This window comes from Pholcus phalangioides, unplaced genomic scaffold, assembly GCF_987345545.1.
Source record: "Pholcus phalangioides strain wild (caught in Gottingen) unplaced genomic scaffold, Ppha-v1.0 ptg000027l_1, whole genome shotgun sequence".
In the NCBI taxonomy this organism is placed as follows: domain Eukaryota; kingdom Metazoa; phylum Arthropoda; class Arachnida; order Araneae; family Pholcidae; genus Pholcus; species Pholcus phalangioides.
The window spans coordinates 2,574,488-2,592,325 of record NW_028301617.1 but is presented as its reverse complement, the minus strand read 5'-3'; the positions used below and the strand labels follow the sequence as shown (position 1 = coordinate 2,592,325).

At 36.7% G+C, this 17,838-nt stretch overlaps 1 protein-coding gene across 1 annotated transcript; it reads left to right on the top strand.

The window, feature by feature from the left end:
• The first annotated feature begins 235 nt into the window (after positions 1 to 235).
• Positions 236 to 17,072, top strand: LOC149068057 (mitochondrial fission 1 protein-like). The gene is made up of 6 exons (XM_089251766.1): positions 236 to 371; positions 1,523 to 1,655; positions 3,942 to 4,018; positions 5,495 to 5,600; positions 10,165 to 10,272; positions 16,881 to 17,072. Exons 1-5 carry the CDS (start codon positions 327 to 329, stop codon positions 10,260 to 10,262), a joined length of 459 nt encoding a protein of 152 aa, XP_089107892.1. The 5' UTR covers positions 236 to 326; the 3' UTR covers positions 10,263 to 10,272; positions 16,881 to 17,072.
• Positions 17,073 to 17,838: the final 766 nt, after the last annotated feature.

Below are 17,838 nucleotides of genomic sequence, written 5' to 3'. Positions count from 1 at the left end.
GTATCAAAAAACTTCGAACAACCACAAACCGAGACACGATGTTGAGAACGAAACTTTTTCAACAACTTATTTAAAAACTTAATGATGTAGAAAAAACTTTTATAATCTTACCTTTTTTAATAGTCAAATGAATGCTGAAAACGAGCTGATTAAGTTTATTTCCTAGACTTGCGATAAATTTTTCAGGATGTGAGTTCATCGTAAGAGGCGATGTTAGAGATCCGTAACTGCTGTGAAAGATTGTTTTGATTTTGTTGGAACTAAGTCGACTTCCTATCAACGTAGTGTGTAATTTTATCGGTGTGTGTTAGTAGACAACTATACAAATGGATGAGCTGTTGAATGACTACGTTTCCTCCGAAGACTTAAAAGTTTGTACAGTTTTGTGTATGGTTATTAAAGATGCATGAGTTGATTATTAATGCTTGATTACTAATAGTTTTTTGAATGACTCATCGTCAATAGTTATGAAACTATTTAACAGGTGTTTCCTCATCCCATTGTAATCGATTAATTCAGTAAATTAGGGATACACGCTCGATTCATGTTTTGTTATGAAATTTGAATATTAATTAAACTCGTTGATTGCTTTGTTCTCCAAAGGTGTTCATTTAACATAAAATGATAGATGCTTGTGTTTGAGGATATTGTACCAGCTAATATATATATTTATAAATATTGACTATTAAATGCTTTTGAAATCATTTTCCGAAACACTCATGGGATAGCTGTAACAATCTTGATTTTGTGATTTTCTCAACCGAAATTGTTCTCACTAACCGAAATCTGGCGATATGTAAAAAAACCACCGATACCATATTCTAAACAACCCCAAACAATTGCTAGTGCTCTGGCATTCTCGTCAAGATCTGATTTTTTAACTAGTTAAAGATAAAATACTAGAAACCATAATAGAAACTGTTCACCGTCTATGAGGTTTGTTCCAAAAAGTATCCAGCCATAATTTTTTTTTGTGTACAAACCAGTGAAGCTAGGGAGGTATAGTTTCTCGCGAAACACCCAAAGTTATGGGGCCCTGGGAAGGAGCTATAATTACAGTTGATTCCCGTCTTAACAAATACCGTTATAGCAAAAATCTCGTTTTTACGAAAACTTTTCTAACCCTCCTGATAAGTTTTCATAGGAGCAATGTGCAAATCTCTCGAGCAAAATTTCGTTATTTCGAAGTGATTTCTCTGGTCTCTCTTCTCTCTCTTGGAGTTCGTTATAACAGAATTCGACTGTATGTATCATAGCTTGAGCAAACAACTGGCTCAATTTTCAAACAATAAAATCTAAATTTGTATTTTAGTGCCTCAAATTTTTTAAAAGAAGAATTCAAAAATCACGTGGAACATGTCTTTTGCTCATTTTATGAACCATTAATGACATTCGTATTCGCTCTTGGGTGTAGTTCACACAGATTCATTGTTAGGTGTTGTAAACATTTTACCAATCGGTAAAATTGGTGAATTTTGTTTTCTTGAGGTTGATGAAGTAAGTAAATCTTGTTTCATTTCAGAAATTCGAAGCTATTTACAACACACACGTACAGACCGGGGATGTGAGTCCGAAGCAGCAATTCGAATATGCTTGGTGTCTGATCCGCAGCAAATATGCAGCAGATGTCAGGAGGGGCGTCATGTTATTAGAAGGTTTGGTTATTTTAATATCCATTCGATTTTTTTCATTGCAATTGAATTTTAGGAGTTTGTTTCGGGGAGGGAGGAGGGAAAATATCATTTAACCATTGTTACTCGAGGAAAAAAAATTTAGTGTCTCAAATGAGCCGACTAAAAGACAACTAAAATTTAGGCTTGCAATGCTGAGATAAAATGCAACAGAAACGACTTGGGGGAAAAAAATTGTTATTAACCGGAACGTTTGTACCAGCAACTTCAAAAAATAGTTCTTTGTTCCCACCCTCACGATCAACTACATGGACATACATGCTCAACTCTTGACACGCGGGCCAAATATGGCCTCCAGGGTCATCTGATGTGCCCTGCGATCTCAAACGTAATTTTGTAAAAATGAAGCAAGTGGCACATTCTCAGATCACTTAAGTGACCCACGGTACATTGCCACCTCAATTAGTTGGTCTGCAGCACATTTAGGTGATCTGTAAGTGCAACTATAGAGCACTTTTGGCGGCCCTTCCCTCCCACCCCCGTCAATAAACCTGTCTAGCATTTGTATTCAGGAAAGAAACCATACATAGTTTTTTTCCATAGAGTTAGGGGAGAAAAAAAACTCCCTTGAAAATTATTTTTCTTATAGCAAACAATATATTTATTTTTCCGACTCCATGTCCAAAATGGCAGTTGTTCAGAAATTTTTTTTTGAGGTTATTTGTAATGAAAATTCTATGGAACATGTTCAGTTCCAATAAAATGTGGTTATTTTTTAGAGGTGGCAGTAAGAGAAGGTTTTACTGTAACATTTTGAATAACTCTGTATTGTGAGAGAGAGAAAACAGTTAATATAACACATGATGACCGATATATCAATTTATCAAACAGATTTTATCAACTTCAAACCACCAACTTGATAGAAGGGGCTGACAAAACACTAAAAACGAAAACCCCCAAATCACTCTTCTAGATAATTTTAAGATTTTCTAACCAATTTTAAGAAAGTTGTTTCATCTGTTTGTGGTTTCTTTGTACAGTAATACATAGACTAATGAATGCCTCAGCTTATGAACTTTTTGGCTAACAAACAGTGTTTTGCGATTTTTCTACTAATGAAGGTTTCCGTTGATTTATGGATGCATGCACTAACATAAAACAGCCGCTTTGTAAGCTGAATATTAGCACCAATCATCATTAGAATTACTGTCATTGAAGCCCAATTAACTCTGCCTCAGAATCTTTTTCTAAATGATGTTCCTCCACTTCTCTTTCTGAAAGTTTTAGAACCATTTCAGAAGATTATGCTTATAATAGAATATGCATTTAAAAAGAAAAAGGAGCCTGTGCTTGCTTTCAGCGCAAGACTCTTGGAATCAAACTGAACAGTCTGGACATTCTAGGAGCTCATCTTTTCCATCTTCGTGTATCAGACACAGAAATGAGCTGGCCAAAACACAAATGAATGAGGGACTCCTATGAACTGGACTGGGTTGTGTCACCGGCTTTAGTAGACTAGAGCTGGTGTTGGTTGTGTACATAGTGTAAAATAAGATGATCTGCAATATCTTATATCTTCCTGCCCAATTCCAATTTATCTAATTTTGAAGCTATTCATTTTAGCTTTCTGTCAGTTTTTCTCTTTTTAAAGCACTCCTTGGTGTCTTTAAAAATCTTATCTTTATATTTTGGGCATTACCTGGAAGTTTTAGTTGTTGCGATGTTTGAGTGGTGATAGTGATGGACTCGTATTGTGAGAACCCGGGTTCGAACCCCACAGTTACCATAGTGGTGGTTGGCTGAAGTTGCATTTATCAGAATTTCACGTTTTATGATTTGAATTTAAAATATCAAAGTATCTGATCTCAAGGCTCTGTGAAGCAATCTAAAGTGGCAGGACACAACACTTGGCTGTCACTGTCCCGATTATTACTTTCAGTAAAGCAGTCTCAAAATATTGTACGGCAGTTTGAAGTGTCAGATTATTTGTTTCGATATTTTGGCTTGGAAGTAATACAGCGATGCAAAACATAAATATTAGCAAAAAACCTCATGTTAAACTTTTGCTAGCTCAATCACAAAGACACGCACGATGCTTAAACCTGTTTCATTGATTTTATAGTAATTGCTCTTGTTGTGTGAAGTGTGTTAGGAGAGAAGACAAAGATTCTTCCACTGCTTCGAACTTTGTCAAACATCAACTCCTTAGCTGCCACCTCGGCTGGCATACATTAAAGTCTAGCGTATTACAACGATGTGAGTAATATTTATTTAGTCGGTTTTTATCATATTATTAAATTTCTTTTTTAGATTTGTTTCATCGAGGTGAGGAGACCGCCAAGCGGGACTATCTGTTCTATCTTGCTATCGGCAACACAAAACTCAAGGCATGTACTCACCTGTTTAAATTCCATAATTTTTTTACATACTACAGTTAAGCCACCTCGAAATAGTCTCACTGAGTTCGATGAAAACAAAGGAGTTTGAAAAAAAACAAGCAAAGAGTTTAGTTTGCATGATTATGGTTGGCAGAGAAAATTGTGAACATTTTTTTAAATAATTTTTTCCATGTATGCAATATCAGACAATTTCATGCATTTTGTTAAGAAAAGTTTGAGCAGTGGGACATCGAATCACAGTGAAAAAGATCAGCCAAAATTTACGACATTAAATATAGATTTCCTTTTTCTTCCTGCTGTCTGGTGTGAGTGTAATCGTTTACATGCTCACCGAATATTGCATTTTATTGTAATTTGGCATGATGGGAGTTGGGGGGGGGGGAGAAGCTATGAGTGTAGTGAAAATGTATATGCTTTGGCCAAAGACTGAAGTGCCGCAAATTTGGTGGCTGAGAGTTTTAGCCAAAATAAAAATTTTCAGAAATGACCAGTGATTTTTCTGGCTTTGGGCAGCCAATTTGCAAAGTGGCAGGAGATTCCTGGACAAAGTTTGATGTGCTGATCTAAGATCACTCAAGTGTGCCCTTAGGATCCTATTTTATTACCCATGATTTCTATCGCCCCTGGGACAATTCCATTTTCCACTTTGGGAAACACTGGGTTAGCTCCATGTGATGAGAGTTAAAAAATATATAAATTTGAGATAAAAACTATTTATATAATACAGTCAAACCTCATTAATGAGTCACTCTTGGGAGAGCAAATATATGACTTCGTAAGCGGAGTGACTTGTTAAACGGAGTAAGCCATAGCTGTGCCAATTCCAGTCTGAGGACAATTGGGACTTCCAAAAAGTGGCCCGGTAAGCGGAGTGACGTGTTAACAGGGTGATGCACTAACGAGGTTTGACTATATAGTTTTTTCTGTCAAATTTAAAAAAAAAAATTATTACCTTATTGGGGCTGTGATAAGATGAGTGACCATAGCTAACGTGGACATAATTATCATGAAAAAATATGTCAACTTGGTGATGACTCCCAAATCGTCTGCTTTTTTGGACTTTGGCCAGAGATCTTCATCCACTTCGCAAACTGGCTGGCCAAAGCCTGAAATTCTGGCATTGGCAGAGTCAGTTTATAACGAAATTCTCAAATTTCAGATTTTGGCTGTAATGTATACAAAGTGATAGGAAAATTCTACAGGGCGAGCAGCAAATGACGCAGTTTATTAAAATTAGATTGCCATCTCAAAATTATGAAAATTGTAGCAGCCATACAACAGTGGTAGTCTGAATGTCCTTATCTAACTCAACAGTGCCATGATGTGTGGACCAACCAATCAAGTATTGAGTAGGTGCTTCAGTGCACATCTGAGATTATTTTTGTTTTGAATTTGTATGAATTAGTTACAACACACAGATATACGAGGGCCATTTCAAATCATGGTGTTAATGATTATTTGCAGCAATACGATCAAGCTATGAAGCTGGTGACGAAGTTCTTGAGTGTCGAGCCTGGCAACAGGCAAGCGATAGAACTGCAGAAGGTCATCAAGAGCAGGATGCAGAAAGGTAAAATTGGAATATACAATTTTTGGATTTTTTTCTTTTCATGTTTAAGAATCACGGACATTACAAAATATTTTTTTTTCTGGTTTCAATACTTTTTTGTTACTCTCAAACAAGAAGGTGGGTACTCGTTTCTGTTACTTCTTACTACAGTAGAACTTTGATTATATCCTGGCTATATATAATGGTGGGGAAGAGGGAACACAAATAACACCAAAAAAATCTTGGTTAAGCCACTGATAGTGACTATACCTACCACCAGAGGAGACTATATCATAATTGTTATCCATACAAAAAAATCTAATTAAAAAAACAGGGTAGACTGTGTCATAGATACGGCTGCAAGTTTTTGACTTGAATATGGTTGGTTTTTTTTTTTTTTGTCTTTAATTGCTTGGTAGGTACTGACATAATGAAATTATTATTTCAAAATCGTTATCATCGGCTTTGTATTTGGAATAGCTAACAAACGATACTAGTGTCATCTATTTGTGAACTGCTCAAGATGGCAGAAAACAATTTGTTACGAATCAGGGTAGCAGACCTGGTGCCTAGACAAGAGGAGACATTGAAACTGGAGTGATATCATTGGATTTTTCTTTGGGTGCTTCCTGAGGTATGAGCGTTTAAAGAATTTTGTCACGCAACTCTTTGCGAATGCTCCCAGTGTTGTCAGATGGTTTAAAAGACATATTCATGTCAGTTACGAAGTCACACTTATTATACTGGGCTTCAGTGATGGCAGAATCCTTGTGCCTCCTCTTTTAAATATAAAAAAAACAAATATATTTCAACCACCACCTCCTATACATGAGAAGCTTTTCCCCCCAGCATCGCCTGTATAGTTGGCTGTAAATCTTCAATCATCCCAAGGCAATATCCAGTGCCAATGCTTCTGATTTATGCGAGAGCCTTCTAATTTTTTAGCCTAATTAAAATCTTCCGGTTGCAAACCAGGTTCTCCCGATTTTTTTTTTATCTTCATGAAAAATCTTTAAAAGAATCCCCAAATTGTGCTTTGTGAAAATAGGAAAAAAATCCTTTAGTCTTTTCAATTCTGGCTGACCACTTGACTGATCATATTTTCTCGGGGAAAATATGAGGAATCGAGATCTTAAATATGGAAAATCAGCAATTATCCCCAAAATTGATGCCAAATGTGAGCAAAGTTGCCAATTATTTTTTTCCTGCAATCATAGTGCAAATTTTTGGTGTTGTTTCTTATGAGCTAAAGTGGTTGGCCAAATTAGTGAGGTGCCATAGTATACAGCCACACCTCACTATAGAAAATTTAGTTTATAGTGAATGAAGTTTTCGGTCCAATCGGAATTTGCATCTGCTAACAGCGATCTAAATTTTTGTCTGTTGCTGTTCACTATGATGGGTTTGACTCAGGGTTGGGTTTTTGACGTGACAAGTGTCAAAAACTGGTTTAAACTGTCAAAAACCTAAATGAATGCTTTGGGATGTTTCGAATAGAATAGGTATATAACTTAATGATGAGGCACTTTGATATTACAATGTTTCATTTTCAAACACTAATTTATTAAAATTGAAACAAAATATTAATTATAATTTGAGATTTTGAATTTGAGGTACAAAATGTCTAGAATAGATATATAATTAATAGTATGGTTCATTTTTACCACGTAGCATCTGATAATGTGTAACTAATTTTGCGCATTTTTCTACACCTAAACGATTTCTAAGTTTTGAATGGACAAATCCAAAGTTAGAAAATACTCTTTCAATGGAGGCTGAGCTGGCGGGACTAGACAGCAAAAGCATTGTTAGTTTTATGAGTTCAGATGCAGGCTCAGCTGAAAAAGCATTACATTTAGAAAGTCCTTTCCGCCAAATCACAGGGTTTGTCATTCTTCCTGCTGCACTGAAATAAGAAGGTGGAAAAGGAGTTTCTTCCGCTTCATATGAAATTAGCAATGGCAGACAACCGTTAATTTTCTCTGTTGCCCATGTGCGAGCCAAATCACTTTGCACATCAGTCAGTCCTTCACCTTTATATTTTGGGTGCAAATTATATGCCAAATAATGAAATGGTCTCAGAATCTGGTTCATCCTGTTTTGTATCTTTTCAATGTGAGGCTGAACAGCACTTTCTTTGAGAAGGCTTAGTCAAACACGGCATGAGTCAGCTATTGTAGCTGTATCTGTTTGAAGAATATCCAATGCAACACTTATTGGCTTGAGTTGGAATGAAAGATCTTTACACTGTTTATATAAATTATAATTGTTGATTAAAATAACAATTCCTTTGTCAATGTCATTTTTCTGAAAAAATGGCCTATTGTGTAAAAATGTTTCAAGACAAGTAAGTGTACTCTTCCATCGAGTATCACCAGGTAATTGGGGTTTTATTGACCCCATATGTTCATTAAGCCATCCCGAAGGCAAATGATGGTTTCTAAAGTATTTTTGTATTTTAACCACCTGTTTGAGCACAGCTTCAGGTGTTAGATCTTGTCCAAGTAAGTTGAGCCAATGAGAAGAGCACCCATATTCTATTAAATTTTGGTCAATCTCATTAAGCAAAAGTTGCCTGGCTTTCTCCATTACTTTTGCATTATCAGTTACAACTGCCTTTACTTCACAAGAATATTTATCGTGGGCCAAACGTATGGAATTGTCAATTATTTGCTTGTGGTAATCTGCATTTTTCATAATAGCACCACACTCAACAGCTTCAAGAAAATAGGATTTAACTTCAGAATGTATACATGTAGCTATGACTGTATCGTTATGAATATTGCTCCATCCATCGTCAATTAAAGTTACAGCTTTTCCACTGAGATTGTCTTTTGCAGTTTTCTCAACCTCTCTTGTAACTTCATCAAGCAATGACTGAGCCAAAGCTTTTCTACTTGGGGTATTATAACCAGGTCGCAAAGCAGAAACTAGATCTTTGAAACTTGAATGTTCAACAACACTGAATGGGATATTATTGGCATAAAAAAACTTTGCCACTAATAAATCAATTTTTTTAGTTGTAGCAGAATTTGATTTCACAATGAAGTCATCAATTTTTTGCTTCTTTTTTTGAGTGAAAATTTCAGGTTCTGTTGATTCCAACAAAATAATAGGCTGTGAAGCAGTGGACTCTGTAGATGTTGATGTAGTTGCTTTTTGTACATCAGGTATTTGTTCAACATCATTGCCCCTTCCAATACACTGAGCTATATGGCTCTTCATCCTAAAACATCCTAACTCCACAATTAATGCATTTTGCATATATTTTTCCATTTTCTCTACTTTATCAAAATTTTGCCAGGCTATATGCTGTGGCCTTCCACCACGATTCATTATATTTTAAACTAATAATAGACTAAATATTTATGATTTCTTAGAAATTGGTTTCACTAAACATAAAAAAATATCAAATGAAATTTCTGAAATTGGTTTCCATATTAATCCTCACTACTTTACAATTCAAACAATAAATAGCAAAGTTGGACTTTTCTGTAGTACACTGGTCTTTGTCCTCTAAGGGCAGCTGGTGTCTTTATTGGATTATAAGACCATCTGCCCCTAGCATGATAATGCAGTCACTACTGTTGCTGCTTCTTGGTGAAGGAAAAAGAAAAACAAAACCCTGTGAGATAATATACCACTACATTTAGATTTGTGATGCAATCCCCATTCATGAATTTTCTAAACGTCAGAATGCATAGCCCAAGGTTAGAAAATGTGGTAAGAATTAGCAATTTTGATATTGTAATGTAATTTAAGTAACTAAGATACTTTATATAAAAAATATGTATATTCAGACTACTTTTATAAGGTCTTTTTGAAGGGGGAAAAAACACTTATCATTTAAAAATATACCACCAAATGTAACCCAAGAATAGAAACTGTGGTAACAATGAAAAATTTTGACTAATAATGAACTAATTAATTTTTCAAGGGAAAAATTATTTTAGGATAATTTAGTATTTTGATTGCTGGATATATATATTCTAATGTTATGTACAATAAGAATATTGTTTTAAATATCTGGGATTGTCTAGATAATATAATTACAGAAATCAACATTATATATAGCAAGCATGAAAGAACTTTTTAAACATGTATCTGTTGTAAAAAAAAAAAGTAGAGCAGATGTTGATATGCAAATATATATATATTCATATATAAATAAACAGTTGAAGAAATTTTAGAAGGTTGAAACTATCTTGAATACATTACACTTACATATCCTTCCGTAGTTTTATGCTATGCTCTACTCAAATTCTATATTTTACAAGTATATATACATGTATATAATTGTCCAAAATAATTATGTGGGTGGGGGGGAGATTATTTTAAAATCACACATTATGTATTGCAGCATAGTCACTTTAAGCATTACATGCAATCAATTTGCGTATTTTCAATGGGAATTTATATGTTGAAAAGCAGTATTTGAGGTTTTTGACGTGACAGTTTAAACCGTCAAAAACTGACATGCGTCAAAAACCTGCCAACCCTGGTTTGACTGTGTACTTCTTTCATATTTCTCTTTATGATATATTCTGATATTATCAAAGCAAGTTTGAATTTTGTATTTTGTCAGAAGGACTACTCGGCATGGCTATAGTTGGAGGAGCAGCTGTGGCAGTTGGTGGCCTCGTCGGCTTGGGCATTGCTTTAGCGAAATCGGCCAAGAAATAGTGCAGATTTGGTAAGTTAGTCTGAAAACAAAATATTATATTCATTACGCTTAGCATTGTGTTTATTGCATGTATGTTTTTGAATTTATTATTCACATAATTCAGGGCTAGATAAATCGCAAAAAAAAAAATCTAGGCACCAGAACCAGGGTTCTCCCTGACTTTTTGTCAATTGTAGCAATTTGGCTAATCACATGGAAAAAGATGTAGTCAAATGAGAGAGAACCTTAGCCATATTGATGCGTCATAAAATGTGAATTCCAAAACAACTGCATCAAATAGCTGATTCGACCATCAAGAGGCTGAGTGGACACTTGCAATGTGGCGAATTCAATCTTTTATTTGTTTGCCAACTGAAATATTTTTGTGCAATGGCGATCGGCAGCACAAATCCTGGCCAAGAACGGCAAAAATTTTTTTATTTGACGAAAAGGTCTAAAATAATGCTGCTTTTGATTTTTTCAGTGCATAGTGACCCTCTTTCATGTTGGCAGAAATGCTGCTAAAATTCCAAACATTTTGGACTGCTCTCAGCCTGCAAATTAGTAACTGCAGAAAGAAAATTTTAGGCGCATTACCAATTTTTTAGTTGCCATGGCAACCTGGCACCTAGGATTTGTCCAGCTCTGGCATAATTTGTCAGTGTACCAGTATTTTCTAACTTCAAGATGGGAATGTTAAGTTTGTCTTGCCTTTGGAAAATCTTTGACCACAGACAGTAGATTTGTACTAGGGCACAGTAGTACAATTCTCATCTACCACAAAGAAAGCTAGCAGCCATTGAGCTTGTATTGCTGGGGGGGAGAATGATGTCGGCTGTCTCTATCTTGGCAGTGCTGAGAATGGTGTCCTAAACATTCTGGTGGTCAACAAAATGGTGGTCATTCCTCAGAAGATCACATAACCTGTATACTGTCAGTGCAACCCCGTTATTTGCTGATGCCACCCATAGGAGTTACAAGGGAAAGGAAGGGACTTTATTATTTTTTTCTGGAAGATTTGCGTTTATTATTCTGGAATTAGTAAAAAAGTAATTCAGAATTAATTAAGGATAATTTCAATTCTAGAGTTAATTAATTAATTAGTTCCAGAATTAATGAGAGGAAAAATTCTAGAATAAATGAGAATTAATGCAGCATTAATGAAAGTAATAATTCCAAAATTAATGGGGGGGGGGAACTCTAGAATGAATGAGAGATAATTTCAAACTTTAATGAAAGAGATAATTTTGGAATCAATGAAAAAAATAATTCCATCATTAATGAAAGAAATAATTTAATCTTTTTTATCTTCAGAAGCTTTCTATCGTTTTTTAATCTTTAGAATACAATTAATTGCAATGTTTAGAGATCAACATACAGTCCATTTCAATGGGGAAATTGCATGAACTGTGTATTAAACACCATGTAATGTCCTTGTATTCAATGTTATTGCTGTTGTGGCAGCTCCTTCCTCCTAGCTTCGATATCTCAATGAGATGGGAAGCGGGGTGTGTTTGGTTTTCAAAGCTCCTTCCTCCCTCCAGTAATATAAGCTCGATGCTAGCAACACATCCACAGTTGTGATTTCAGGCAAGTAGAACTCTTCTGGCAGAGAAGCGCTCTCTACCTATCAGACCTGATGCTACCACTGATTGATGGCATTTATTAAATATCCCTGATAAAAGTCCCCCCCCCCCCCATGTTAAAGAAAAGAACAGAAGCACACTGCAACTCTCTTACTTTAGATAATTTGATCTGCAGTAAATCGCTCTATGGTGATATGACCAAATTCGTTGTGCGGTGGAAAGAAAGCAAGAGTTGATATGAATTAACTTATAATTTTTCAGTGATTTCACTCAGAATAGAGTTATGCCACCTCTTCCAGGCCTCTAGAACCCAGGTTGTTGAAGAACTTGGGTCAGTAAAAGTATTTTCAGTGAAGAGTTTGTGAATTTAACTTCTACGTGCTGTTTTCAGAAATTTCGAGTTTTGGATGGTCACAGTGCATCATCACTAGCATTAGTAATTAATTATTATTATCACAAACATCATAATTCATATCCCTGCCACTTCCACCTCCGATGTGGACTATAGATGGCAGGACAGGCAACTCGTAAACATTACTCTGAGGAATATTATCTCTGGTTTCCATGGCCTGCGTTTAATGAAATACATTTGATTTTCGGGTTGTCAGGCCATTGTCTGGGATATTTACATCTTTACGCATTCATTTCTCCCACATTTATGCAAGGCATCTTTGGAGATTCCATTCCAGAGTTGTTACTTATATTGAACCTCCAATGATACCTGCCACAGATGAGGGCAAGACGTAAATATCCCAGACCATAGCCTAAGGGTCCCAAAATCGAATATTATTTGCTTGCTGTTAGGAATTTCTAACAAACTGATGTACTCGTTATGAGCAGGGGTTCCTGGACCTGTTATATACTCTGTGTTGTAGAAATAATAATAGTATCATAAGTAAACCCACAGCATGAAGAAAAACAACAGCTAGACGTGTCTCAGAATTGTATCAAGTTCCTTCTTCAGTGGCTAACAAAATGACACAATGGAGAAAAAATTTGAAACTAAACTATAGTGACAGATAGAATATTTCTCCTTTGGACCAAATATATATGCTGAATGGTGCGTGCGATGGACAGCAATCAGCTAATAGCTTGTAAATGACAACATAAGGCCATCAGATAGTGACATATATATATACACTCATTGCCATAAAAATTTGCGCACCAAGAAATAATTGTGGGATCGAAACGAAAGTTGGCCTGAAGGTACATGTCGGGCAGATATGCAAATGATTAGAAATGCAGCGTGATTGCGCATTGCGTAATGCCACTAGAGGGCGTTGAACTTCCTTCTCCTTGGAGTATAAAACAGGTAAGCAGGAGTAACTAAGGTAACTACACTCCAGCAGGCTTGCTGGAGTGTATTTAATCGTTTGCAAAGGAAATGCTGAGGTAGACATGCCGTTACTCCGCCGCCGTCGAAGACCATATGAGCAGTTGTCAGAGTTCGATAGGGGAAGAATCATCGGGATGATGGAAGCTGGGTGGTCAGCTCGGCGAGTAGCTTGTCAACTAGGCCATTCTGATTTTACTGTGAGGAGGTGTTGGGACCAGTGGACAGAAGAGACGTCATTTACACTGCGACCAGGTTCAGGACGCCCTCGACAGACCAGTCGTTGAGAAGATCGTCACATCATCCGAAATGCACGCGTAGAGCCAACTGCCTCATTGGCCGCTATCCAGACACAGGCAGCAGCTTCACTACGGCCCCTGTGTCTTCCCGAACCATCGCAAGGCGCCTGGCTGAAGGACATCTGGTATCGCGCCGCCCATTACGTGTGCTGCCAATGACACCCACCCACCCACCAACGCCTCCGTTTGGAGTGGTGTCGAGCACGACGGGATTGGACTGCAACGGAATGGAACCAGGTCGTCTTCAGCGACGAATCGAGATTCAACTTGAGCAGTGATGACGATCGTGTTCGTGTGTGGAGGCCCCGTGGTGAACGCTTCAATCCTGCCTTCGCTTTACAGCGACACACCGCTCCCACAGCTGGTGTCATGGTATGCCATTGCTTACGATACACGGTCACCCCTAATATTGATCCATGGCACAATGACAGCCCAGCAGTACGTCCATAACATCCTTCAGCCACATGTGTTGCCACTCATGGCAGGGCTCCCAGGAGCCATTTTTCAACAAGACAATGCTAGGCCACACACAGCAAGGATATCACAAGACTGCCTCCGCCACATTACCACCCTTCCCTGGCCTGCTCTATCCCCAGATTTGTCACCAATCGAGCATATCTGGGATCATTTGGGACGGCAAGTTGGACACCCTACGAGGTTGGTCGAACTAGAGGCGCATTTACAGAAACTGTGGAACGAGATGTCGCAGGACATCATACAGAACTTGTATGCCTCAATGCCCGCTCGTATTGCATCGTGCATTCGCGCTAGAGGGGGTCCAACAGAGTACTAAAACTTCTGTTCATCTGTACTTTTTTTTGCAATAAATGATCCTTTTTCTTGGATTTTCTAATCACTTACTTATATCAACGTAGTACTTACATGAAAATTTCGTTTCATTTTGACGACTTCTTCTGGGTGCGCAAATTTTTATGGCAATGAGTGTATATATAGAGAAAGATGTACTCTTCATACACTTGTTAATAGAAGATATACTGAAAAACTGGTGATTCATGTAGAGTAGGGGTTTTCAACCCGTGGCCCGCCAAAACATTTCGATCGATTGACACAATATCATTCAAAAATAGGGTGAAACGAAGATTTCAACAAAAAAAGTCACCCAGCTTCATATAGACTTATAACAAGGACAGTCTGATCAGTGTACAGTATTTAGCTTCTGAATAAAGCTTTTAACGTAAAAGAAACCACACCATACACTTCTTCACTATAAATTCGAGTACATCCCACTCTCCTTGAGTGGGAGAAAGCAGAAATGAACGGAATTTCCATGGTATCGTACTTCTCGGGTGCATGGTCGGGTAAGGAGCAGGTGGATGTATGCATCTTGATTGGTTGGAAAAAGGATTTGTACAATATTGGTACAGTTCGTTTAGTTGTGTTTTAGGTCTTTGAAGCCTTTCATCAGAGGCCTTTTAATGAGTGCATGATGGCAAACCGTGATAACAAAAAAAAAGGAAAGTTGAGATTTTTTTCAAGAAAAGTGGTCATCCCTAGATGCTTCAGCACCTGTTTTCCTTGAAGGAGGAAGGTGATGAATTCATGAAATCCAAAGGAAAACTTACTGGAGAGTTTCAAGATAAAAAGTGGGTGGGAGATTTCACATTTCTTGTCGATGTCACTGGTCATCTGAATGATCTAAACTACCACTTACTGGGAAAAGACCTATTTGTCCATAATTTTTATGACAACGTAAAAGCGTTCGAAACTAAATTAGTCCTTTGGAAACGTCAATTGCAAAACAAAAACTGCATACAAAATTATTGAAGTTGGTAAATAGATCTACAACTTGGAAACCGGACGGTTATGGACAGTGCATTTCAAATCTGAGAATGGAATTCAGAAGCAGATTTTCCGACTTCCACGAGAACGAAATTTCTATGAAAACATTTTCCTCACCATTCTCGGTCGATGTCGAAAGTGTTCCACCTGAGCTGCAATGAGAATTTGCAGATATGCAATGTGACTGCAGTTAAATGAAAGTTTTTTGAAATTCCTTCATTAATTGATTTTTATTCTAAATATGTGTTCAAAGAAAAGTATCCAGAAATATGCAAATATGCATTGTTCATATCTTCTATATACAGGCAGCATAATTTTACTATATTTGCTGCCTTATAATTTATTATATTTGGCAGCACTTACATATGAGAATAGTTGTTTAGTCGAATTAAGAATACAAAATCAAAAACTAGAACACGTCTGACTGATCAGCAAAAACACAGTCAAGTTTCGCATTAATTTAGGAATTACATCCACTCGCATTCTTAACGTAAGTAACCAAAGATTTTCTTGTTTATTTGGTGCTTAATTAATTCAACATATATATATATAAAATCATCCATTTTCATTCTGTTTCATACAATTTACCAACTTTCAAAAGCATTTATCAGTAACAGAAATGTATTAATATAGCAAAAAAGGAATTTTTTGACACTATAATTTGAAATGTTTTTTTTTAAATCATTCAAAATTAATATTTGTTAAAATTAATTGAATTGAATGTTTAAATTCTATAAAATATTTTGAAATATATTTAATTTGTCATTGTCTTTGGAGGGGTGCCCCCCTACGGCATTAATGAGTGGCCCGCGGAACGCGACAAATTTTTTATGTGGCCCTCGAGCGTAAAACGTTGAAGACCCCTAATATGTAGATTACAGTTTCCCACTTTGGACTTTTTGCTCCACCCCCCCCCCCCACCCGTTCTTCAGAAATTATTTTTTTCTCTCACTGCCCCCAACTCAAGCATACCCATAGGATCCTATGTTATGCGCCCCCCCCCCCCCCGGACAATTCCATCGCCTACTTTGGGAAACACTGATATAGAGATACTGATTTTTTAGGAAAACTTTCATCTCTGACTCAAACCCAGGTCCCTCGAATGCTCTACCAACTAAGTTCATTGTACAGCATCATTCAGCATATACAGTGGATCCCACTTATAACGTTTCTCAAACAAACTGTCATAAAAAAAAGTTTTAAGCAGGGAAAACACTTTAAACAGAAAATATTAATGAGAATTACTTACGAGTTTGAACCGCGAAAATAAGTTGTACAAAGCAGGAAAATGCTCTAAATGGGAACATAAGTGGGATCGACTACGTGTGCTCCATAGGAGAAATATGCCATCTGTCACTATAGCTTAGTCGGCACAGCACTGGCCAGACATTCGAAGTACCCGGGTTCGACTCCCAAGTAGCCACAGAGATGGAATATTTCCTAAAATCATATCTCTACAAAAACCACCAGTTTTTCACGTATATCTCGTATTAATAAATACAAGAGAGAGTACATCTTTCACTATACAGTATTATTTATCTGAATTTGTAACTGTCGTAAACTGATGCGCTAAATACTTGGTCTTAGCTTAATGTTTTATGTTTCTTTATCTTTTTGCAGATTTCACATTCCTAAGGAACTGAAGTCTCGAGGAAACGTGTAATTAAATGCATGTCCGTGTGTGTGTTTGTGTATAATTGAGATTTTTTTATGTTAGGTGGACTTACTGGCTTTTTGCATCGCCTCTTTTCATGTATAAAACAAAAAATTTCATTTCCGGTGAAAAAATATCATAAAATTATGGAATTAGTATGTGTGATATGGACTATTACTGTGCAAACATATATAAATTTTTACTGTTCGAAACCTATTTTTCATATTTGCGGAGAAAACTTTTTTGAAGGCTTAGTAAAAATTAGAAACTCTTGTGATGTAAAAGTTTCTGAATTTGTTTTAGAAGGAGTAGGGCACATGCCGCTACTGAGACAGGTCTTGGCCAATCAATCCTGGGTCGCCAAGTTCGACTTGGGAAAATTCAATTTTCTTTGTGTGATTGCTTAATCACAATTCGAGGATCACTTGAAAATGTTTTGAAAAACATTTATGTTAACATGTTTTACTAATGTCAAAAAAAGGGTTGCCAAGGTGCGAAAAATTTGAGTCGATTTTTTCACAAAATATGCTGAACTCGTAAGAAATTTTGCTGGCGCCTATTTTTATTGTAGCAGTCGAACTCGCTTATAACAAACAGTGTGATGTTACAAAGTTCTTCCATTTCATGTGGAATTTTATGTTGCTTATCATGCCAGTATGGATGTAATGAGTCCTAGCTACTGTACAAAAGATAATATGATTCTCTGCTGATATCTGAACCGATGAATTGAGGGATATATACTGAACTCTTGGCCCGTGACCTCAACCTTATTTTGTAAAAAATGAAATAAGCGGCACATTTACAGATTACTTGCGACTTTTGGGGAATTTCCAGATCAATTAAGGGAGCCGTGAAATATTTACAGATCGCTTGAGTGAGCCACGGCACAGTTCCAGAGCACTTGAGCAGCTCGTGGTACAGTTC

Excerpts from the sequence above, each read along its gene's own strand:
- LOC149068057 (XM_089251766.1), top strand. The coding sequence starts at position 327 with ATGGATGAGCTGTTGAATGACTACGTTTCCTCCGAAGACTTAAAA. Across the intron at positions 1,656-3,941 it reads GGGCGTCATGTTATTAGAAG|ATTTGTTTCATCGAGGTGAG; the intron begins GTTTGGTTATTT and ends TTTCTTTTTTAG. Across the intron at positions 4,019-5,494 it reads TCGGCAACACAAAACTCAAG|CAATACGATCAAGCTATGAA; the intron begins GCATGTACTCAC and ends GATTATTTGCAG.